This window comes from Dicentrarchus labrax, unplaced genomic scaffold (assembly GCF_905237075.1).
Source record: "Dicentrarchus labrax unplaced genomic scaffold, dlabrax2021, whole genome shotgun sequence".
Lineage (NCBI taxonomy): Eukaryota > Metazoa > Chordata > Actinopteri > Moronidae > Dicentrarchus > Dicentrarchus labrax.
Window position 1 is genome coordinate 10,335,735 of NW_026136722.1, and position 24,996 is coordinate 10,360,730.

General features: G+C 38.2%; 3 protein-coding genes and 1 long non-coding RNA gene across 46 annotated transcripts in view; 2 read left to right on the plus strand and 2 right to left on the minus strand.

Moving 5' to 3' along the window:
• The window catches only part of LOC127356144 (immunoglobulin lambda-1 light chain-like), a 33,609-nt gene extending 24,166 nt beyond the window's left edge, over positions 1–9,443 (minus strand). For 2 of the 38 annotated variants that reach the window (XR_007881910.1, XR_007881906.1), the window contains exons 1-2: positions 9,327–9,425; positions 9,018–9,234 (exon numbers count right to left, since the gene is read on the minus strand). Coding sequence is in view for 1 of the 38 variants with exons in the window: in XM_051387667.1 (XP_051243627.1) it covers positions 8,905–9,234; positions 9,327–9,366 (370 nt within the window). In the remaining 37 variants the exon portion in view is untranslated. Of the gene's footprint in view, positions 1–886; positions 1,350–2,329; positions 2,363–3,498; positions 3,829–3,913; positions 4,050–5,692; positions 6,020–6,111; positions 6,248–8,904; positions 9,235–9,326 lie in introns of those variants that run through there. The other 36 variants (XR_007881907.1, XR_007881908.1, XR_007881936.1 and 33 more) reach the window with 35 other exon arrangements.
• LOC127356150 (uncharacterized) overlaps positions 1–10,322 on the plus strand; it is a 27,478-nt gene extending 17,156 nt beyond the window's left edge. The window contains exons 3-4 of the long non-coding RNA XR_007881945.1: positions 9,018–9,308; positions 9,971–10,322. This is a non-coding gene — a long non-coding RNA (uncharacterized LOC127356150). The remainder of the gene's footprint in view (positions 1–9,017; positions 9,309–9,970) is intronic.
• On the minus strand, positions 10,305–18,635 carry LOC127356147 (immunoglobulin lambda-1 light chain-like). Of its 6 annotated transcripts, none has more exons than XM_051387670.1 (4): positions 18,470–18,635; positions 15,697–16,026; positions 11,830–11,859; positions 10,305–10,852 (listed from the first exon to the last, which is right to left on the minus strand). In XM_051387670.1, exons 1-4 carry the CDS (start codon positions 18,507–18,509, stop codon positions 10,521–10,523), a joined length of 732 nt encoding a protein of 243 aa, XP_051243630.1. In that variant the 5' UTR covers positions 18,510–18,635; the 3' UTR covers positions 10,305–10,520. The 6 variants fall into 6 exon arrangements, with proteins under 6 accessions (XP_051243630.1, XP_051243635.1, XP_051243634.1 ...); XM_051387675.1 differs by lacking the exon at positions 15,697–16,026 and adding an exon at positions 18,060–18,377 and having other exon boundaries at positions 18,470–18,602; XM_051387674.1 differs by lacking the exon at positions 15,697–16,026 and adding an exon at positions 13,048–13,377 and having other exon boundaries at positions 18,470–18,601.
• Positions 18,636–20,445: 1,810 nt separating this feature from the next.
• The window catches only part of aatka (apoptosis-associated tyrosine kinase a), a 34,271-nt gene continuing 29,720 nt past the window's right edge, over positions 20,446–24,996 (plus strand). Inside the window, exon 1 of the mRNA XM_051387241.1 lies at positions 20,446–21,095. Within this exon, the coding sequence (XP_051243201.1) occupies positions 21,014–21,095 (82 nt within the window). The 5' untranslated portion in view covers positions 20,446–21,013. The remainder of the gene's footprint in view (positions 21,096–24,996) is intronic.

Genomic DNA, 24,996 nt, shown 5'->3' on the forward strand with positions numbered 1-24,996 from the left:
GGAGCTTTGGAAATAAAATACTTTCAGTCTGCTTATGACACTGCTAGATTTCACTCATTTCAAAGCAGCATACTCCTTATAATATGTTTTCTGACATTACTGATTTGTTGGTCTCATATCTGTGCAGATAATTGTATGTATGTATTTATTACATTCCATGTTTGTTTATAAAAGTACCGTTATGAAATTAATGATGTGAGAAAATCAGTTTCAGAGTTGTGTATTTTTGCTGTGTCCAGTTGTTAATTAATGGAATTAGTTTAAGGTGTATTTTCACAATATCAGATAAAGATTTACTGCAACTTAACTTCAGAAATAAAAACACCATTATATAATATCCAAGTCTGGAAAGTGGATATCCTTTGCAGAATATATGTCTTGGCTCTGTAGATAAGATACACACATTATATGTCACAAAGTGATAGCTGCCCCTTGACCTCTTCATTTACATGCAGCTATAAATAAGGAGAGGAGGCCTGCAGGTGCATCCTGGAGAGGAAGAGAGGGAGGAGTAGAGAGGTGATGCTTCACTGACGGAGGATGAGAACTCAGTTTCATTTTCTCATTTTATCAGATTTTTCTAAACTCTGAACTACTGCAAGCAACTAAAAGCAGGCAACGTACTATTAATCTCTCTGTTGTTCTTTTATTGTAAATTAACATCTAATAATAATGTAGTTTTCAGAATTTAAATATACACATTCAAGTAAGAATTATAAATATATCTGTAACTTGGTAAAGGTTACAATATTGTGTAGAACATTATTGTTTCAAATTATGTTTTCAATAAATCAAATAAATATAAAAACTTTTTGTTCACAGTTTTTTGTATTTTTTTATTGAATGAATCTTGAAAAATGCAGCAGTTGCAAAGCTGATACAAAACCTCCACCTAACTGTCACAACATTTATTACAAGCATGCAGACACATCTTTTCTAACATGTAAACCTTGTAATGAGCAAACAGCACAAACAGTAAAGAAGCAGATTAGAAATGGTCATTCTGCTCCTCTGCTATTATTCAGCGGGACAGTTTGACTTCTTGATGTTTTTCTCTGAAGTCTGGGAGCCCAAAGACACTTTACATGTGTAAACCTTATCCATGTTCCAGTCTGACGTCTGGATGGCCAGATAGCTGCTGATTTGGAAAGTCTGGTCTGGTTTCTGAACAGCGGTGCTGGTAGAGATCCCACTGCTCACTGGACTCCCAAGAGACACCCAACTCACATCTGCAAAACCCTTAGACCCACTGGGCAAAATGGACAGACAGACCAGAGTGGCTGTGTTGGACTGGAGCTCAGCGCTGGACGGAGGGAAGACTGTCAGGACAGGAGGAGAGAGGCTGGAGCCTGAAAATACATGAAGGACATTCATTAAAATAACTATAAAGCAAATCATTGAGAAAAATTAAAAATAAAGGACAGATAATTCTGAGTAGTTACAAGGCCAACAAATTAGGAATTAATGAGGAACTACTAAAGAACAAATAGTCACTAATTAATAACTCATCAAATTTGAGCCAATGATGAGTTAATTCAGAAACATGTGAGGAACAAATTACTATATTATATTATATCCTATGTAAATGAATTACTGTTTCTGTGCACCCCAAGTAAAGTAATACATAATACTGAGTAGTTTGGTTACTAACGAAGTAAAGTGTATATTTACTAATTAATTGCTTCCCAATGAGTCATTAATATATTATCTCCCAGTCTGTTCTTTTGTAATTCATCATTATATACATACATATATATAAATTGTTAGAGCAGTAATTATTAACGATTATTCAATTATCAAATAATTCCTAACATGTTCCTCACTAACTTGTTAATAAAGTAATCATTATATAATAATTAGCTAATCTACACATTTGGATAAGGAGTTGCTTAATAACTATTGCTTCACAAGCAGTTAAAAACATCTTTTTTTAGAGCAAACAAAATATGCTGTTGGATAGTCACCTTCTGTGACTTACAAAATGATATTTGAATACTGAGTGTGCTGATTCTCAGCAGTGTAGTTCTGATATTATAATGCTATCATAATAGATTATGTAACAGGGCTAGAATTGTTTTGTAATTTTGAAGTTCGTCACAAGTTATGAAAATAACTGTACTGAACTTTTTATAAAACATTTGAAAAACTTTCAGTTTTCTTCCAAAACAGCTTGGTATGAAAGCTGAGAAAACAACATCAACCCTATAATGATTTAATAATGTATTAAATGTTTTTAAAACATAGTAACAAATATAATATTAATTTTCTATTCGTACAAATTACAATCAGAAAATCTATCCTGTTTTACAATCAGTTAAAAGGTACTTACTTGTCACAATCAGCTTGGTGCCTTGTCCGAATGCCACAGTGATTCAGTTTGTATACATGGCTGTACAAAAACCTCCTGACTCTCACTAATGAGGGGAGTTGAACTGAAACATCCTGTTGAGACCAACTTTCACTGTCAACATCTCATTCACTTCATCAGTCTGCTTACATTCAGAGACACTGCTGGACTTGAGGACTGGTTCTGAATCTTCTGTTGCATCCTTTTGTTTTCATGGTGGAGATGTTAAAAGTCCGGATATCATCAGTGAATTCAGTCAAATGTTCATGATGAAACTGTTCTCCTTTAAAGCGCATCAGTCACCAATGCAGATAAACTTGCATAGTTGTTATTGACTACAGGGATGGCATTAGAGTCATTTTATGTTCAACTTGTTGCAGCTAAAAGTTGTCTTCAAACAATTAAATTTAATTTTGTAATAACACATAATTATTTACTTTATTTTTTGTTGACATCGTTGGATGTGCCACCAACCCCACTGCCTTATGTGTAAATATATTATATCATTTATTTGCTTCTTTTCTTATGACCTCATTAAGTACTAACTCTCCACTTTTTCACAAACTGGACTACAAACTTTATTAAAATACAGAAATGAATTTAAAGCTTTGTGATCACACCAAATAGAAAAAGAAAGACATATGTCATATTTTGTATGTTTTATGGCCTATACAGGAACAGCTTTATATTCCTTTTGTCTTTGAGAAAATCATTGAAAGAAATGTACAGTATGTGATGCCTCATTGTGATGTTTCTGATGTTTGTGGTCATTTAAACCCCAAAGCCATCAAACTCCCAGTTAGACCACAAACAGAAGTAATTCATCACATATATTTGATCCCAAGCTGAAGAATGAATCTTTATGCTTATCTTTGTTTATCTCTCATTGGTGTTTTTTCACTGTGCAAGTTAAGAGAACTAAAAGGAAAGCAGAAAACAACAAACACTGAATAAATTACTTCTTAATGTTCAGTGGTGGAAGTTAACATGTATGTAAAATTAATCTTTTAAGATTATATTGTGGAAATTGTTTTTTAGTCATTTTTAAATCCTTATGTAGGGTAGTTATAGGGAGCATTATTGATGTGTCAGAAACTCAAAAAGCAGAAGTATTCAGTGAGGAGGTTTTTGTCACAGTGTGAATCACTGTGATACGTAATCCTTAGCAGAGTTGTCCCATGTCTCACAGTAATAGACAGCAGAGTCTCCTGCCTCTGCCCTCTTAATGATGAACTGGTAATCTATGTTTGATGAGGCTTTAGAGTTGAATCGGTCTGAGGAGAATCCTGTTCCAAAGCTGGGTGAACTGTGACTATGGTAAAATCTCAGTACATACTGAGGAGTTCCACCAGGAACCTGTTTATACCAATTGACATAATTTCCATCATCTCTCTCAATGTTGCAGTTGAGAACAACCTCTTGTCCTGTAGAAACTGTGTGGACAGCAGGCGTCTGGGTCAGCACTTTTACTGCATCAACATCTGTCGACATACACAGAGAAATACATGAGTGAAAGGTTTGTGTGTGAAAATATGGGCTATAAAAGGAATGAGAAGAATATCTTACATGTTAGAGCAGTGATGAGAGTGCAGAGGGTCCCCAGCATGTTGTCAGTGTGTGGTGTAAACGTCCCTTACTGTCCAGCTGAGAGGTGAGCAGGGTTGGAGTGTGAGGAGAAGAGAGACTGAAGCTTATAAAGACACTGTGGAGAGGAGAAGTGGAGGAGGAGGAGTTTCAACACTCAACACTGTTCTCATTCGTTAATAAATGACAGAATGTATGTGTTTCACATCATATCCACACATCAGTGTGTTTGTCATTGTTCCTGATGTAACTGGAGACCTGCCGATGTCCTTTTATCAGTGTGAATAATCTCAGTGGTGGTACAAATGCTCTTTTTAAAGTGCTGTTCTGTTTCATGTGCAAGAAATAAAGTAAATATAATCACATACTAAATACATCTTCATTAGTTTTTGGGTACAGCTGTCTATTACAGTATGTTCAGTAAACATTGTTCAATAATAATCAGATTTTTTTATGATTTTCTTTCATTCATTAATCAACAAAATCATCTTGGCATAACTCATTTGAAATATCATGTTTCATAACTTGTGTTGTTCACAAACATTTCTTCATATTGCTTTTAGAAGTCTGCTGATGTCCTTTGAGTATTAAATCCACTTGTGTTATCACATGAATGTTCTCTTTGAACTTTCTGTATTTTTACATTAAGGACTGACCACACTCAAACACTCCTTCATTCATTTATAATTTATGTTAAATTGGACTATGTTATATCTATGTCTAGCAAAAACGACATCAATAACGAAGACAACATGGTGTAAATGCAAATGTTTACTTCATGTTTATAACACTTCTATAAGTTCTCAAAAAATTAAAGCTATGATGTTGAGTGTATATCCAGTTTGTTCAGATGAATCCCAATGGATAGTGAAAGTCATATTTTTGTTTACTGTTGTTATTGGAATCAATATTATTAGTCTTTGTTAAAATTGATTGTCTCTTAAGCTTTGTTGTTAGCAAGAAATTAACTTCATATGATCACCTGCTGAATATTATTTCATTTACCAAGGTTTCCTTTTTGGTTGAGTTTTGGTTATATCTGCATTTGTTGGTCTCTCATCTTCTGTGAAGGTCATTTGTGTCTCTATAGGTAATTTCTCCAAAATATTATGACAGCATGATTTGAAAAAGACTTCCTGCAGTTTCATTGTCATTGAATTGGTTCTCTGCTCGCATCCAAAAAACTGAAATCCACCAAACCAATCGTGTATAATTTTTTGATTGTTTTATTTAGTTTGGGAATTTTGCATTTTAAGGAAAGATAACTATTGCGGGATATACGTTTTGACTCTGCACACATTAAAATCATTCATACAAAGAAGAAGTGAACTGTCTAATATTGACCAATGTTTGTAACATTTTGTTGCCAGATGATCTTTTAACCTGGTCATGAAGAGAGTTTAATACAAGTAATAATCATCACTGCAGCAGAGAATTATATCAAGAACGATTTTTTTTACATTTCCTAAAGTTGGATCAGCAAATGAGACACATTTTCTTTAACTTGATTCATTCACGATGAGTGACAAGAGACATGTATAGCATGTACGCATTGCGTAATGTATGTAACTACCACTAGGAAGGATTTATGTGAGAATCCAATGAAAGAGTTTAGAAGTTTAAAGATATGTCTTTATGTATAAGTGGGAAAGTTACAGAAAACATTAGCTGAATGTTTCACTCCCAGAAAAGATGTGTCAGAGACTATAAAAAGCAGAAGTATTCAGTGAGGAGGTTTTTGTCATAGTGTAAATCACTGTGATACGTACTCATTGACAGAGCTGTCCCATGTTTTACAGTAATAGACTGCTGAGTCTCCCTCCTCCACATTGTTGATGATCAAATGATAATCCGATTGTGACTGATGAGTAGATGTGAACTTTGGAGAGGAGAAACCAGAACCATAGGTGGGAGAGCTATAGCTGTGATAAAAATATAATACAAACTGTGGAAGTCCTCCTGGAATCTGTTTATACCAGTAAACTGTATTAATAACAGTCCCCAGGTTACAGTCCATGGTGGCTGTCTCTCCTTTCCTCAGCGTCACAACAGGAGGCTTCTGTGTCACCACCGTCACACCACTCACACCTGGAAACAACAAGATGACATGGAGTCAAGAGAAACACACAGACTGATGAATCCAACATGAGCTCAAAGCTGCAGTAAGTCAGCCTCCTTACATGTTAGAGCAGTGATGAGAGTGCAGAGGGTCCCCAGCATGTTGTCAGTGTGTGGTGTAAACGTCCCTTACTGTCCAGCTGAGAGGTGAGCAGGGTTGGAGTGTGAGGAGAAGAGAGACTGAAGCTTATAAAGACACTGAGGAGAGGAGAAGTGGAGGAGGAGGAGTTTCAACACTGTTCTCATTCATTAATAAATGACAGAATGTATGTGTTTCACATCATATCCACAAATCAGTGTGTTTGTCATTGTTCCTGATGTAACTGGAGGCCTGCCGATGTCCTTTTATCAGTGTGAATGATCTCAGTGGTGGTACAAATGTTCTTTATAAAGTGTTGTTCTGTTTCATGTTTTAAGAAATAGTAAATATAATCACATACTAAATACATCTTCATTAGTTTTCATGTACATGCTTTATCACAGCTGTCTGTTACATCAAGTTCAGTAAACATTGTTCAATAATAATCAGATTTTTTCAGATTCTCTTTCATTCATTAATCAACAAAATCATGCATGGGAGGTTTTGCATAACTCATGTGAAATGTCCTGTTTCATAACAAACATTTCTTCACATTGCTTTTAGAAGTCTGCTGATGTCCTTTGAGTATTAAATCCACTTGTGTTATCACATGAATGTTCTCTTTGAACTTTCTGTATTTTTACATTAAGGACTGACCACACTCAATCACTCCTTCATTCATTTATTATTTATGTTGAATCGGACTATGTTGTAAATAGGTCCAGTAAAAAAGAAATCAATAACGAAGACTACCCGGTTTGGTAACACTTTATAATGAGTACACACTATAAAGCATTAGTTAAGCATGAATAAATAATGAATTCATCATTTATAACGCATGAATACACATTAGTAGCCTATGTAGTTTATAAACACAGTTAAAAATGTTTTATTCATCATTGATAAGCACATTAGTTATGGATTAGTAAATACTGAATCCATCATTTATAAAGCCTGATTCTGCTGTAAATAGTCATTACTATGTGGTTTATAATCACAGTTATAAATGTTCTACTCTTCATTGTACTGTACATTTCTGCATGCACTTGCACATCCACTATTCAGACATGTATTAATGATTAGTGACTGTGTTAGCAGATGTTCTATAAAACTCACAACAAATTCATTTTCTACTGATGGCCTATAAACAGTTATTAATGCAGGAATTCACAGTTACAAAGCACTTACTACTCGTTAATTAAGTATTTTGTGCGAGCTCATCTAAAGTGAGCACTATCTATGGCTTATTAAGCATTTACAAATGAGATATAAAGGCTGACAATGCCTCGAGACTCACAAAATGTTCAGTTATCTTAACAGACGAAGGAGAGACACAACACAAAGGGATATAGAACATATTGTATTGATATTTATTGCAACTTCCCAACATATTGTATGAAGACGAACAAGGGTGGTTTATGAAGACATGCTATTGTTGTGATCTTATCTGTTTGGGACGTGTACGTTGAGCTCCCGCTCTCAGCACGTCATCAACGTGATGTTACGTCATATTTACGTTAACTCTCAGAGGTTTCTGACAGTGCAGCCAAGGGGAGCATGGAGAAGCACATTGGAGTCGGCGGCCGTCAGCGGCTCTAGTGGAGAGTATGTGTCTTTGTTTGGTAGCACACATTATGGTTGAAAGCTAAATTTAGCTTGTCAGCAGCTGCAGGTGTTTGCCCTCGCTCCCCGACTAATGTTAGTAACGTTACTACCGTTACCGACCCGCCCGCGGTGGCTAAGCCGACCTAGTCTAGTCTCGTCTAGCCGGGCGAGGTGAGCGCCTAGCAGCGGCGGGTCGGTACCGGTCGGCACCTGAAGCTGCTGACAAGCTAACGTTAGCTTTCAACCTGTGTTTATAAACTACATACTAATGTGTATTCATGCGTTATAAATGATGAATTCATTATTTATTCATGCTTAACTAATGCTTTATAGTGTGTACTCATTATAAAGTGTTACCCATGGTTTAAATGCAAATGTTTAAGTTCTCAATTATCAATATCAAAGCTATGATGTTGAGTGTTTATCCAGTTTGTTCAGATGAATCCTGATGGATAGTGAAAGTCATATTTTTGTTGTTCCTGTTGTTATTGGAATCCTTCTAATATTATTTTCATCAAAATTATTACTCTTTCTATAAATTGTTTGTCTTTTAAACAAGCTGTGTTATTAGCAAGAAATTAACTTGATATGATCACCTGCTGAATATTATTTTATCCATGAGTTTCTTTTGTTTATTACAGTATGCGAGAACAGTAATAAGCAGGGTATAGAGTTCATGAAGCTGTTTATTTCTCGTCTCAGTTCATTTTCTCTCACTGAAGAGTCACTATATTCAATATGACATATTGTCAGGTGAATGAAACATCTTCATCTGGTTGTGTTTTAGCTGTACATGAAATCACTTTTAGTTTTTGTGAGATTTGGTTGCCAGATGATCTTTGAACGTGGTTATGAAAAAAAATGCAACTACAGTTTTAATACAAGTAATAATCATCACTACAGCAGAGGATTTATATCAAGAATGATTTTTTACATTTCCTAAATTTAGATCAGCAAATGAGACTGCTGCATACTTTCTTTATCTTCATTGTTTTATCATTGAGTGACAAGAAACATTTATATCATGTTTGCATTGTACATTGTATACAACTACCACTAGGAATGATCTGAGGATTTATGTGAGAATCCAATAAAAGAGTTTAAACGTTTAAAGACTCAAAAAGCAGAAGTGTTCAGTGAGGAGGTTTTTGTCACAGTGTAAATCACTGTGATACATACTCACTGACAGAGCTGTCCCATGTTTGACAGTGATAAACTGCTGAGTCTCCCTCCTCCACATTGTTGATGATCAAACGATAATCTGATTGTGACTGATGAGTAGAGGTGAACTTTGGAGAGGAGAAACCAGAGCCATAGCTTGGAGAACTACTGCTGTGATAAAACCTCAACACATACTGAGGAACTCCTCCTGGAATCTGTTTATACCAGCGAGCAGCACTGTTAGTAACAGTCCCCAGGTTACAGTCCATGGTGGCTGTCTCTCCTTTCCTCTGCGTCACAACAGGAGGCTTCTGTGTCACCACCGTCACACCACTCACACCTGGAAACAACAAGATGACATGGAGTCAAGAGAAACACACAGACTGATGAATCCAACATGAGCTCAAAGCTGCAGTAAGTCAGCCTCCTTACATGTTAGAGCAGTGATGAGAGTGCAGAGGGTCCCCAGCATGTTGTCAGTGTGTGCTGAGAATGGCCTTGTAACTTGGAAAGTGAGCGTACTGCTGACAGATTAGAGGGTTTGGAGGATGAGGAGAGGAGGTGCTGGAGGAGCAATTTAATACAACACTGAAACTGAGAGTGACTGACAGGAGGAGGAGCTTTGGAAATAAAATACTTTCAGTCTGCATATGACACTGCTAGATTTCACTCATTTCAAAGCGGCATACTCCTTATAATTTTGATATGTTTTGTGACATCACTGCCTTGTAGGTCTCATATCTGTGCAGATAATTGTATGTATGTGTTTATTACATTCCATGTTTGTTTATAAAAGTAACGTTATGAAATTAATGATGTGAGAAAATCCGTTTTAGAGTTGTGTATTTTTGCTGTGTCCAGTTGTTAATTAATGGAATTAGTTCAAGGTGTATTTTCAAAATATCAGATAAAGATTTACTGCAACTTAACTGCAGAATTAAATCACCATTATATAATATCCAAGTCTGGAAAGTGGATATCTTTTGCAGAATATATGTCTTGGCTCTGTAGATAAGATATACACATTATATGTCACCAAGTGATAGCTGACCCTTGACATCTTCATTTACATGCAGCTATAAATAAGGAGAGGAGGCCTGCAGGTGCATCCTGGGAAGGAAGAGAGGGAGGAGTAGAGAGGTGATGCTTCACTGACGGAGGATGAAAACTAAGTTTCATTTTCTCATTTGATCAGATTTTTCTAACGTCTGAACTACTGCAAGCAACTAAAAGCAGGCAACGTAATATTAATCTCTCTGTTGTGCTTTTATTATAAATTAACATGTAATGACAACGTAGTTTTCTGAATTTAAATATACACATTCAAGTAAGAATTATAAATATATCTGTAACTTGGTAAAGGTTACAATATTGTGTAGAACATTATTGTTTCAAATTATGTTTTCAATAAATCAAATAAAAAGTTCACAGTTTTTTGTATTTTTTTATTGAATGAATCTTGAAAAATGCAGCAGTTGCAAAGCTGATACAACACCTCCACCTAACTGTCACAACATTTATTACAAGCATGCAGACACATCTTTTCTAACATGTAAACCTTGTAATGAGCAAACAGCACAAACAGTAAAGAAGCAGATTAGAAATGGTCATTCTGCTCCTCTGCTATTATTCAATGGGACAGTTTGACTTCTTGATATTTTTCTCTGAAGTCTGGGAGCCCAAAGACACTTTACATGTGTAAACTTTATCCATGTTCCAGTCTGACGTCTGGATGGCCAGATAGCTGCTGATTTGGAAAGTCTGGTCTGGTTTCTGAACAGCGGTGCTGGTAGAGATCCCACTGCTCACTGGACTCCCACCAGACACCCAGCTCACATCTGCAAAACCCTTAGACCCACTGGGCAAAATGGACAGACAGACCAGAGTGGCTGTGTTGGACTGGAGCTCAGCGCTGGACGGAGGGAAGACTGTCAGGACAGGAGGAGAGAGGCTGGAGCCTGAAAATACATGAAGGACATTTATTAAATAACTATAAAGAAAATCATTGAGAAAAATTAACAATTAAAATGACAGATCATTCTGAGTAGTTACAAGGCCAACAAATTAGGAATTAATGAGGAACTACTAAAGAACAAATAGTCACTAATTAATAACTTATCAAATTTGAGCCAATGATTAGTTAATTCAGAAACATGTGAAGAACAAATTTCTATATTATATTATATTCTATGTAAATGAATTACTGTTTCTGTGCACCCCAAGTAAAGAAATACATAATACTGAGTAATTAGGTTACTAACGAAGTAAAGTGGATATTTACTAATTAATAATTTCCCAATGAGTCATTAATATATTATCTCCCACTCTGTTCTTTTGTAATTCATCATTATATACATACATATATATAAATTGTTAGAGCAGTAATTATTAACGATTATTCAATTATCAAATCATTCCTAACATGTTCCTCACTAACTTGTTAATAAAGTAATCATTATATAATAATTAGCTAATCTACACATTTGGATAAGGAGTTGCTTAATAACTATTGCTTCACAAGCAGTTAAAAACATATTTTTTAGAGCAAACAAAATATGCTGTTGGATAGTCACCTTCTGTGACTTACAAAATGATATTTGAATTCTGAGTGTGCTGATTCTCAGCAGTGTAGTTTTGATATTATAATGCTATCATAATAGATTATGTAACAGGGCTAGAATTGTTTTGTAATTTTGAAGTACGTCACATGTTATGAAAATAACTGTACTGAACTTTTTATAAAACATTTGAAAAACTTTCAGTTTTTTTCAAAAACAGCTTTGTATGAAAGCTGAGAAAACAACATCAACCCTTTAATGATTTAATAATGTATTTGATGTTTTTAAAACATAGTAACACATATAATGATCATTTTATATTAATAATTAGAATCAGAAAATCTGTCCTGTTTTATAATCAGTTAAAAGGAACTTACTTGTCACAATCAGCTTGGTGCCTTGTCCGAATACCACAGTGATTCAGTTTGTATACATGGCTGTACAAAAACCTCCTGACTCTCACTAATGAGGGGAGTGGAACTGAAACATCCTGTTGAGACCAACTTTCACTGTCAACATCTCATTCACTTCATCAGTCTGCTTACATTCAGAAACACTGCTGGACTTGAGGACTGGTTCTGAATCTTCTGTTGCATCCTTTTGTTTCCATGGTGGAGATGTTAAAAGTCCAGATATCATCAGTGAATTCAGTTTAATGTTCATAATGAAAGTGTTCTCCTTCCAAAGTGCATCAGTCACCAATGCAGATGAACTTACATGGGTGTTATTGACTGCACGGGTGGTATTGGAGTAATTTTATGTTTAACTTATGTGCAGCCAAACTTATGTGCAGCCAAAAGTTGTCTTCAAACAATTAAATTTAATCTTATGATAATGTTAAACACATAATAAATGTATTGTGTTATTTTGGAGTCATCAGGATATATGTTCTGTCTTGTTATCCCAGTTTTTTGTTGACATTGTTGGATGTCCTACCAACCCTACTGCCTTATGTGTAAATATATTATATGATTTATTTTCTTCTTTTCTTATGACCTAATTCAGTACTAACTCTCCACTTTTCCACAAACTGGACTACAAACATTATTAAAATACAGAAATGAATATAAAGCTTTGTGATCACACCAAATAGATGTTTTATGGCCTATACAGGAACAGCTTTATATTTCTTTAGTTTGCCAGAAAATCATTGAAAGAAATGTACAGTATGTGATGCCTTATCGTGATGTATCTGATGTTTGTGGTCAATTAAACCCCAAAGCTATCAAACTCCCAGTTAGACCACAAACAGAAGTAATTCATCACATATATTTGATCCCAAGCTGAAGAATGAATCTTTATGGTTATCTTTGTTTATCTCTTATTGGTGTTTTTTCACTGTGCTGTCTACTGCAAGTTATGAGAACAAAAAGGAAAGCAGAAAACAACAAACACTGAATTAATTATTGCTTAATGTTCAGTGGTGGAAGTAAAGATGTAAAATGTACCTTTAAGATTAGATTGAAGGAATTGGTTTGTAGTTATTTTTAAAGTCTTATGTAGGGTAGTTATAGAGAGCATTAGTCAGTGTGTCAGAAACTCAAAAAGCAGAAGTAGTTTGTGAGGAGGTTTTTGTCACAGTGCAAATCACTGTGATACGTAATCCTTAGCAGAGTTGTCCCATGTCTCACAGTAATAGACAACTGAGTCTCCTGTCTCTGCCCGCTTAATGATGAACTGGTAATCTATGTTTGATGAGGCTTTAGAGTTGAATCGGTCTGAGGAGAATCCTGTTCCAAAGCTGGGTGAACTGCTACTATGGTAAAATCTCAGTACATACTGAGGAGTTCCACCAGGAACCTGTTTATACCACCTGACATAATAGTTTTCATCTCTCTCAATGTTGCAGTTGAGAACAACCTCTTGTCCTGTAGAAACTGTGTGGACAGCAGGCGTCTGGGTCAGCACTTTTACTGCATCAACATCTGTCAACATACACAGAGAAATACATGAGTGAAAGGTTTCTGTGTGAAAATATGGGCTATGAAAGGAATGAGAAGAACATCTTACATGTTAGAGCAGTGATGAGAGTGCAGAGGGTCCCCAGCATGTTGTCAGTGTGTGGTGTAAACGTCCCTTACTGTCCAGCTGAGAGGTGAGCAGGGTTGGAGTGTGAGAAGAAGAGAGACTGAAGCTTATAAAGACACTGAGGAGAGGAGAAGTGGAGGAGGAGGAGTTTCAACACTCAACACTGTTCTCATTCATTAATAAATGACAGAATGTATGTGTTTCAAAGAATATCTGCAAGTCATATTATACCAAAAAATTGCTGTTGTAGTTTTGGGGTAAAGAGAGGGGTCCAGTTGGGGGTGAGGGTGGGGTCTTTTCAGCTCTTGATTCAGGGGGGCCATGGCTTTTTGCTGTTTTGCATGTGTCTAGAACTGGTTATAGTCAGTATTGTTTACCTGTATTTTGTTGCTTCACGTTTCTTACGTGACTGGATTGTGTTGCTATTGTACACATTTTGTCGTTCTGTTTTTTTGTTTTTTTTTTTGCTATTATTGCATCGAATTGATTTTTGTCTTCAAGTTGAAGGAGTTTCAGCATTCAAAATTGTTTTCAATTATTATTATTATTAGAAGCCCTGCTGATATCATTTGCATCAGCGTTAATCATCTCAGCAGTGGTACAATTTAATTCAACTAAACTTATATTATTTATCTTAAATTGCACATGTATAGTTTAGTTTTTTTTGTCAAGCTGCTTAAAATATTTTGCACACCATTGTACTTGCACATTGCATATAGTGTATACATTTTTCATTTATAGTTTTATATTTTATATATATATATATATATATATATATATAAAATTCTAATATTATATTTTGTAATATTCTTATTGTGATAAGATTTATGTACACTGTACTCTTTTTACTGCACCCAGTGCTGCTGTGTGTAATTTCAATTTGTCCTATGCGGGGTTAATAAAGGTATATCGTATTTTATATCTTATCTTTCAAGTGTGCTTTATAAAGTGCTGTTCTATTTCATGTGGAAGACTTTGTAGTGTGTATAGCAGCTGTGTTCAACAATAGTTAGCTTTTTTGACCAAGTGTGTTTTTGTATGCCAGTGTATGAAGCAACAATGAACAACAGCATACTATGTCTATGGACAAGTCTGACTTTCTGTAAAGAATACAATGGTGCAATGGAGCACAAAGCAAATATTGCTGGGATGAAGATGAAAGACGAAGAGATGAATGTAACTGTAACGATTCTAAGGCTGAACCCAAAAGCAGTCTGAGACTGGTGGTAGTGAACACAAAGTCTTTGGTTTGGTGAAGGGTGATCTGGAGGCTGGCTGAAGGCTAGGGTTTGAGTCCAGGGGTGAAGGTGGTAGAGGTAAACCGGTGTGGAGAGCTGGCAGACAGGCGAATCTGGTGGCAGAGGAAACCGTTATAAGAACTTGGCAAGCAGGCTGGAAATCAAAAGACTACACTGGCTAAAAAGTTCAAAGGAGCTGAAGCAAGGCACACAAAATACGGTGTGTGGTGCAACAATCCGGCAGGGACTGGATGTCAGCAAGGCTTCTTATAGTGGTGAGGTGCAGTCTGGATTGAAGGCAGGTCTGCTTGATTGTGGGTGACCAACAAGTGAGTGGAGACAGAGAGAGAGGGTAAGGGGGGAGGGAACAAGCAGACAGACAAACCCAACAAGTACACCTCACTCACACAAGGGTAAAAAAAAAAAACATACAATCACACAGCAGGAGTCAATTACAGTAACAGGTTACTATATATAGATGAAGTCGATTATAATTGTTGTTTATTCGCTGCTCAAACAAAAATAAAGATCTACAAATAAATAGAAGCAAACAGACACACTTCCTGAAAATACATTAAAACCCATTGAACCTAATGAAAAATGGCCCCTCAAGCAAATGTTGTCACCGACTGTATGAATAAATCTGTGCAATTTAAGATCAAAGTCATAGATCTGAGAGTGGCTTTATAGTCTCTATGCTTAACTTTCTATAACACTCATTGGAGATTTTTTACTTTGCTGTCTAGTGCAAATAATAAACACACTGAATTTAAATATTTCTTCATATTCAGTTGAGAGAAATTAGTAAGTAAATGTTTATTTTAAATTGATCTTTCAAGAATAGATTGAGGAAATACATTTTTTTTATTTTCAAAGTGTTATGTAGGGTAGTTATGGAGAACATTAGTTTACGTGCCAGAGATTCAAAAAGCAGAAGTGTTCATTGAGGAGGTTTTTGTCACAGTGTAAATCACTGTGATACATTCTCATTAACAGAGCTGTCCCATGTTTGACAGTAATAGACTGCTGAGTCTCCCTCCTCCACATTGTTGATGATCAAACGATAATCTGATTGTGACTGATGAGTAGATGTGAACTTTGGAGAGGAGAAACCAGAACCATAGCTTGGAGAGCTATGGCTGTGATAAAACCTCAACACATACTGAGGAACTCCTCCTGGAATCTGTTTATACCAGCGAGCACCTGCACCAGTAACAGTCCCCAGGTTACAGTCCATGGTGGCTGTCTCTCCTTTCCTCTGCGTCACAACAGGAGGCTTCTGTGTCACCACCGTCACACCACTCACACCTGGAAACAACAAGATGACATGGAGTCAAGAGAAACACACAGACTGATGAATCCAACATGAGCTCAAAGCTGCAGTAAGTCAGCCTCCTTACATGTTAGAGCAGTGATGAGAGTGCAGAGGGTCCCCAGCATGTTGTCAGTGTGTGCTGAGAATGGCCTTGTAACTTGGAAAGTGAGCTTACTGCTGACAGATTAGAGGGTTTGGAGGATGAGGAGAGGAGGTGCTGGAGGAGCAATTTAATACAACACTGAAACTGAGAGTGACTGACAGGAGGAGGAGCTTTGAATAATTTATTTTGTGACATTAATGACTTGTAGGTCTCATATGTTCTGTGCAGATAATTATACTTTCTGCATTTATTACACCCCTTGCATGTTTGAGTTGAGAGTTCAAGGTGCATTTTTGAAATATCAGATTGCGATTTACTGTAACAGAAAAAAAAATCATGATTATAAGTTCCAAGATTGGAAATTGGATAGCCTTAAAATATAGACCTAGATATATAAACCTAAAATATGTCTTGGCTCTGTACATGACATACACACATTATATGTCACCAAGTGATAGCTGACACTTGACCTCTTAATTTACATGGAGCTATAAATAAGGAGAGGAGGCCTGCAGGTGCGTCCTGGGAAGGAAGAAAGGGACAAGTAGAGAGGTGACGCTTCATTGACGGAGGATGTTTCATTTTTTCTCATTTTCTAACATCTGAACTACTGCAAGCAACAAAAACCAAGCAAAGCAATAGTAATCTCTCTGGTGTGCTTTTATTGCACATTAACTAATTTTTCTGAATAAACTATACATATTAAAGTCAAAATTAAGTGTTATCTATGTGCCCTGGATTAACAGTAATTATCAGCAACTTGGTAAAGGTTACAATATTTTGCAGAACATCATTGTTTTAAATTATGTTTTCAAGAGGACATCAATGAGGTTTTTGTCACAGCGTGAATCACTGTGGTAAAGCTGCATTTCCGTTAATCTCCCTATATTACTGTAATATAGCATGATAAAATATATCGTCTTTGAGTTTTCACTGTACAGATGTCAAAAAGTTGTATCTTATACAGGTAAACAATGTTCTAGACAGAGTGTAAGAGTGTACGTCGCATCTCAGCCTTTTTATTCTTCTAAATATTCATACTCAACTCAGTTTTTGTTTTATTATTTAAAATGTTAAATAAAATATTAAATTTTCTCGTGGGTGACCATTGTTTTCTCACAGGGAGGTCAGGGCAGCGTCATAGTGTAATAAAGGCAATGCAGCATGTACAGGGCTGCAACAGCAAGTGTTTGCTCCTAAACAGGTTAATTCAGTCATGGTCACAAACTGTAAAGTCCTGATCCAACTGAGGCTGCAGACAGGGCTGGAAAAAGGAAAAGATAACAGTTCTTTACATGACCAATTCATAAATTAGTCCCCTCAGGCTGTATATAAGTTCAGCAAATAGTATTACATTTTGAGCTTGCCATACTGATAAATCTAAAAACATATCTTCTTCTCTTGTCTTAGTACATATTTCTGTCTTTTTTTAACATTTCTGTCTGTCCAGTCAGGTGGGGGCCTGGGGTGAATAAAGATAAAATGGACAGAGGTTATGTCATGTATGAAGTTGCTTTGTTGCCTCTTTTCTGTTGAGTTTTCTTAAGGAAAACCTTAAAAGGCTTTGAAAAGAAGAAAAAAAACCAGCATGGAAAATGTTGGGTGAAGGTCGAAGGTAGTTATTTGTTCATTGTTAAGCTGACAGGTATGACTGTTTTCTTATTAACTGTGGGCCTGTTGATGAACTTATCATACACAAACTCAGTGCTTCACAAATAGTTTTGTTCCTTGTCAGTCATCAGTGTTTTTACACTGAATTCGCCAGTTCAATTTAAAATACTCACAACACTAGATTTTCTGTTAATAATAAAATAATACTTGCATCATTGTTTATGGTGGTTTCACCTCAGTCAATGTTTGCAAGAGTCTCAAAAAGCAGAAGTATTCAGGAAGGAGGTTTTTGTCCTGGTGTAAATCACTGTGATACCCACTCTTTAACAGAGTCATCCCATGTTTGACAGTAATAGACTGCTGAGTCTCCCTCCTCCACATTGGTGATGGTCAAACGATAATCTGATTGTGACTGGTAAGTAGGTGTGAATTTGGGAGAGGAGAAACCAGAGCCATAGGTTGCAGCACTCCAGCTGTGATAATAATTCAATATAAACTGAGGAACTCCTCCTGGAATCTGTTTATACCAGCGAGGTCCAGCTATAGCCGAACAATCCATGGTGGCTGTCTCTCCTTTCCTCAGCGTCACAACAGGAGGCTTCTGTGTCACCACCGTCACACCACTCACATCTGGAAACAACAAGATGACATGGAGTCAAGAGAAACACACAGACTGATGAATCCAACATGAGCTCAAAGCTGCAGTAAGTCAGCCTCCTTACATGTTAGAGCAGTGATGAGAGTGCAGAGGGTCCCCAGCATGTTGTCAGTGTGTGCTGAGAATGGCCTTGTAACTTGGAAAGTGAGCTTACTGCTGACAGATTAGAGGGTTTGGAGGATGAGGAGAGGAGGTGCTGGAGGAGCAATTTAATACAACACTGAAACTGAGAGTGACTGACAGGAGGAGGAGCTTTGGTTATATCTGCATGGTTTGTCACTTTTGTCTTATTTGTCATCATTGTATGTGTTTTACAGTAATGATCTGAAAAGATTTACAGTAGTTTTTTGTGATATAATTGTCTCTTGTTCCTAATGATTGGGATTAATGATGGTGATTTTTATATTTCCTTTCTTTGAGTAGGTGTTTACAAAATCATCTTTAATCATGTACACCAATTTACATGTAAAAAGTAAAAAAGGTTAATAAAATATCAGGGTATTTCCCGTCAATAGCAGTTTCACTGAGAGCAGACACTCAATCTCTTAATTTACATGAAGCTAAATAAAGACAGGAGGCCTGCAGGTGCATCCTGCCGATGAGAGATACAAGTTGAAAAATTGGTCCTCGTTTCGGTGAAATCTATGTTCTTTTTCTCTAAGTGTGTGCCTTACTAATAGTAATCCAGTGCTGCTCTCTAGTGTGCATTAAACAGAATAACAACACCCTGTACTGTATATGTTCCCTTATTTATTATCATCTGGCTGTGCCACACAAAGTCAAAGTAATGACTGTTGAGTATATTTTATGCAATTGCTTTTTCAATCATTCAATTCCATAAGTAAATAAAAATGCAAAAGATTGCAAAATATATTGAAATGGTACATAGCACAGTGCAATGTAATAAGCATTTGTCAAACGTGAATTGTTTTACTTTGATGTTTGAGAGAATCTTGTGGCAGTGGTCTCACACAATGACTTGGTCAGCTTTACTGCTGACAACCAGCAGAGGGCCAATGTCAAACAGTCTGTTTGTGTTTGTGTTTGTGTTTGTGTGTGTGTGTGTGTGTGTGTGTGTGTGTCTGGGTACTGTCTGTGTATAAATGTAATCTAGCATAAGCTCACTGTGACTGCCTTAAGAATGCAGACACAGGTCCACATATCTGGGGCCAGTTTGAATGGTCAACAAACAGTTTGCACAAATCTACTGAACAGGAACGTGTTGGGACTCAAACATGCACATTTATGCATTCAGCCTTGAGGATCAGTTGAAAAGGTTCACATACAGTGACAAGAATCCACACCGACTGATTGTGTAGAAAATGAAATCTGGTTTGAGGATGTGCATATCAATTAAATATACCACACTGGTAGATTATAATAAAAACCTTTGTGGTGCCAGCATTGTTTTATCTTTTGCAGTAGAGTTCTTATGGCCAGATCATAGGAATGCCTGCATTTCCTCACCTGTCCACTAGTCGCCCTGTTCAATTTTCCTGCTTTTGCCGTCACCTGACCATTAGCTATTAATCCTACACGGCTGTGAAGCTGCATGTCTTCCCCACTCTCTCCACCTCTGCTATTGGCGTTATTTAACAGTGACAGAATGGCCACGATGATCTCAGCGGACCCATTTGTTGGCCTACTGTTTCAGAGTCTGAAGCCAACCATCCTGTTGCCCTTGCAACCGGCCTGCAATTCCAACTGTTATGGTCTATCTACGAAGCCTGGCCCTCTGTGTGGGATGTCAGGGTAAGAGGTATGGCGATGCCCCCAATTTAGGTTAAAGCATATGGAAGCATTTCTGTAAAAATGCACACACACACACACCCACACACACACACACACACACACACACACACACACACAGCAGCCACGCACGCACGATCTCCAGCAGGATTCCTCTAGAAATGGCTGCGTCAAGTGCTAGAGATAGCTGGAGCACTGCATGATTTTGTCTTCAAAGTAAAAGAAAAACGTTATTCTCCTAGTACGTAAGGTTTTATTTTGAAAGCTGTAAACGGAAGCACTGTCACACTTCATGTCGCTTGACTTGGTGCAAGATGTCGCTCATTCTTTCTGTGCCGAAGCTGAAACCCAAATGCGCATCGCTGACAGGCTCATCTTTGTAAAAAAAAAAAAAAACGACCAGCTGCTCTCCTTAAAACGACATTTTACACACATACCGGACAAAAAGGCAACCGGGGCTTTATTCTGAAAGGAACACAAGTGCGAGATGACCAAATGTTTGGAGCTGTCAAGATTTGACAGTGTATAAAATTGGTGTAAATAACGGGTAAGCGTTTCACCGGGTGACCGAGTAGGTACAGTAAACCCGTCCACAATAGTCGCGAGACGGGATTTTGTTGTCAAACAAGTAAACCAACAGATGTGTTAAAATGTCAACATCTGTTTCCAAATCTGTTCGAGCTGAAGGTGGAGCAGGATTTTCGGAGGTCTCTCTGTGAAGTGCGATGGAATAAAATGCTGCGCATTACTGCTTCCACTACAGCTTACTTGAATCTGAAACGCACCTGAGTCGGGAATTTATTTTCTTGACATTTTTCGTGTTCAGGCTTTTTCTGCCTTCTACAACGCCACGAGGAGGATGCTCTTTGCCCTACATGTGATTGTCATGTCTTCGGCGTTTTTCAATCCCAGTTTTGCCTTCAGCTCCCACTTCGATACAGGTAAGGGTCACACTGATGGATGACTTGAACACAGGCGTTTAATCATTTGCTGCAGACCTGCTTGTGATGTCTGTTTTTCCTCATCAAGCTGCTATTTGATGCAAGGCCATACACTGTGTCTTGGTGCTATATCATCCATAATCTTCTGAAGTCACCAGCAGCAGCATGATTGCCATAACATCATCATCATCATCATCATCATCACCACCACAGTGAGCCTAAACCTTAAAAGATTAGCTCAAGTAAGGATTACATCCAAATCGTCATAGCTTGGTGACAAGAGGGTTAAAAGTGCTTGCACAGATTCTGCATAGTCCTACACAGCCATCCCTGCAGCTGACTGTCTGCATGTGTGTGCTCTGATCTGGGTGTGTGCATGGCAACTGACTACAACCTTACAGAGGTGACCTGCTAACAGAGGTATGTGGCTCTGCTGCTTGAGGTTGCGGCGTTCTTGCCGCCCATTTGGATGCAGTGTTTAATCATCCCCTGGGTGTCCGGAGGGTGATGGGATCCTTTTTTTGGCAAAGGAGAACCCAGGTGCTGCTGCAGTGCTACGGGACCCCCGAGCAGGAAGTCCTGCGTGTGCTTACAGCCTGTGTGAGGGGGGACTTGAATTAGAGCATAATAAATAACTGTGCGCAAGAGTGTAAACAGGACTGAGAGAGTCCCTGCACTGAGCGCAGTGTGCTGAGCATACAAATGACGGTGAGCTCAGGGGTTCTCAAGTTTCAGGGCTTTATCTGTCCTCCCAAAACTGCACACTCTCAGTGATCTCTGATCCCTCTTTTTGCAATTATTCCACCCCCATATACTGTCCTGTGACTCCCTACTTCTCATTCTTTGCATCTCCTCTCTGTTGTTCCCCAGAATGGGGCCTCCATTTAAAGTCAAATAGCTTATTTATAGGAGGTATGCGGCCCCTGTGCATTTAGGACGGCTCTGTGCTTACAGTTGCGACATACAACATTAAAGCAAGAAATAAGAGGCAATTTTGACTGTCAACAAACATACAGGTTTATTGTTTAAAGCACAATAGCAAGACAAGTAAGAGTACGTTCTCATATCATACCATCACATAGCAAGTGCTTTTGGATGCAAGAGCACATTTTGATGAACAAATAAATCTCCAGATCACTGATAAATATATACATTCATACATTCATATATACATGCATCACTGTGAAGGATTTGTTCATAAATCATGCTTGTCCTGTTCCAGATAATATTCTGCTTTGCTTTAAAATATAGTCCAAATACAAAATGAGATTAGTTTAGTATTTGCACCATGATAAAAGCAGTTTGTGTAGGGGATGCTGAGCTGGCTATCCCTGGTTCTGTGCGGTGAAATATGATACAAACCACACAGAGGAGTGTAATCTTTTAATTTGAAGCCAGATAAATCGTTCTCAGATGAATTATCGGCAAATACCTTCTAACTGTGGCTCTACTGGGGCATCTAATAATTTAATTGTCCTGGTATTTTCTTCCTGGAGGAGATCACAGGTTTTTCCTCTCAGGAATGTACAGTCAAACGTTCATGTTTTCTTTCTTCGGGCTGACAGTGACTGAATGAATAGCCTCGGTGATGGCTCAGGATGGAATCTGCACATGCACTGGGATTGGTTAGTTTCAGGTGGAGGGTGGGGCATGAGTGGGCATGCACATGTAACTTGTATCTAGCTGGACTAGAAGATGGGGTCTGGATTGTCACTCCCCTGTCATAATGATCTACATTTCTCATTAGAGCAGCGCTTCACCATGCAATCCTGTTCCCTCCTAGTAATTGGACTGAGGATCAATGTTGTCTAGGCGATGGAAGGGGGCGTGTGAGGAAGAACCAATCATATTCATGGCCAGTGCTAAGGACAGAGAAATGCTAGCGTCCCTTAAAGGGGAGGGACACACAGCATTCAATCAGCTGTAGTTGCTGAATATGCTATGTTAATAAAACACACTTACATTAACAAAGCAACATTTGAACCCCTCGTGCCATCCTTCATAGCTGCACTTCCCCCCTATGTAAGAACATAGTGTGCTCTACCATTGCACACACACACACACAGACAGAGGAAAACAACTATGGAGCCAGGTCAGTTGTCACATTGCATGGCGTTATATAAGGCGTCAGCAAGGACAGACGCACCATAGCAGCATTTTTGATCTCCTGACTACATCGGCCTTGACTGGCCCGGGCTTTGTTTGTGGGCGGCCAGGAGGTTTGGGAGGAGTTGGGGGCTGGCTCAGTATGTGTGGCATTCTGCACCAGTGACAACTGCAGCGTGCACCTGGCTGGCTACTGCTTCAGCACCACGGAGAGCTACCCCAACAGGAGAAGGAACAGCTGTGTTCATTGTGTGTGTGTGTGTGTGTGTGTGTGTGTGTCTGTGTGTGTGCAATGAAGCTACTTGAAAACCTGACTGCATCCCATGAGCAGAATTAATATGCATTACTTTACTGTCAGGGCAAACACAAGACAGGCTGACCTGGAAGGCGGCACTGATACACCAACAAGCTCACAATGCAGCACTGTGGGAGACTTGTCTTTTAGCAGTCTCCTCTGATGCCTGGAGGTGGCAGCAGCAGCTAGTGTGCCTCTAACAGACAGAATCCTGATATAGACGCAAATTAACACACACACACACACACACACACACACACACACACACACACACACACACACATTTTCTGTCACTCACACACACTACGGCATAATGCACATTACACATGCAGGAAAGCGTCCACGTGCCCTCGCACACACATGGACACACGACTGCAGGCTATAATCACGGTGGTACCGATACCGGAGAGGAAAGATGTTAAAAATGGTATCCTGACTCGCTCTGGGAGCTCCTCCCACTGGCTCGGTCAGTACAAGCCAGCCATCGCTGACTATTTGATTATTCATCTCTCCATGTGTAACAGTGAGCACTTTTGTTACATAAGTCTGCCTCTGGGGGAACTAGAATAAGAATGAAGTGGATTTAAGCAGTCAAGGGGAACCATCTATGTCTCCTCTATGTGCTCTCTGTGTGATGATGTGGGGGATGTGGGTTTTCTTGGTGTCTCACTCGTTGAAGGCTTGTGTGTGTGCAATTGCATACTTAATTTTTTAGAGCGGGTCCCATGCAGTATTTAACTCGTCACTGAGTATCATTTCTCTGTGAATTTAAATGTTAAAGCACCCAGAGAGCCATTTAGCCATACCTCACTTGGTAGATAGAAGTGGATAGGTTTGCTAGGTTTGTTATGAAGCAAGGTTGAGGTGTGGTGGGCTGATTTTAGGATGTTTTATAATGGCGATGAAACGACACAAAGGAAAGGCACATCCAAGTGCGTTCTTGCGTTCAATAGGGCTGCTTCAAATTGGTCGCACACGTAGAAGACATTTGGGTGAAAAGTGTGACCGTGGGAATTCACTGCATGTGTGTCGGAGGGGGAGTATGTGCTTAACAATAGCATTGGGAAAACAGAAAAATATGGGAGGAATAATGAGTGCCCCAGCATAACTCGCACTAACTTGTTTTGCTCAGGTATGTTTGTATTCACTTCACACACTCACACACACACACACACACACACACACACACACACACACACACACACACACACACACACACAAGCATCTCTACACAAAAGTACACACTCCCTGCCTTTGTCTGCATCATGAGACTTGGGCTGAAATGTCATCTGAAGTGCATGTTTCTATGTCTGCATATGGTTTGCACATGCATCTAATTTGTGTTTATCAGCCTGAGGCCTAAGCACACAAGGGCCCAATCACTCCTTCCTGGAGTGTGTGTGTGTGTGTGTGTGCAGACAAGAGCTGTGCTCTGTGAGGTCTGTGTGCAATGATCTGGTCATAGATGATATTATATACAGGTAAAAAAATGTTTGACAG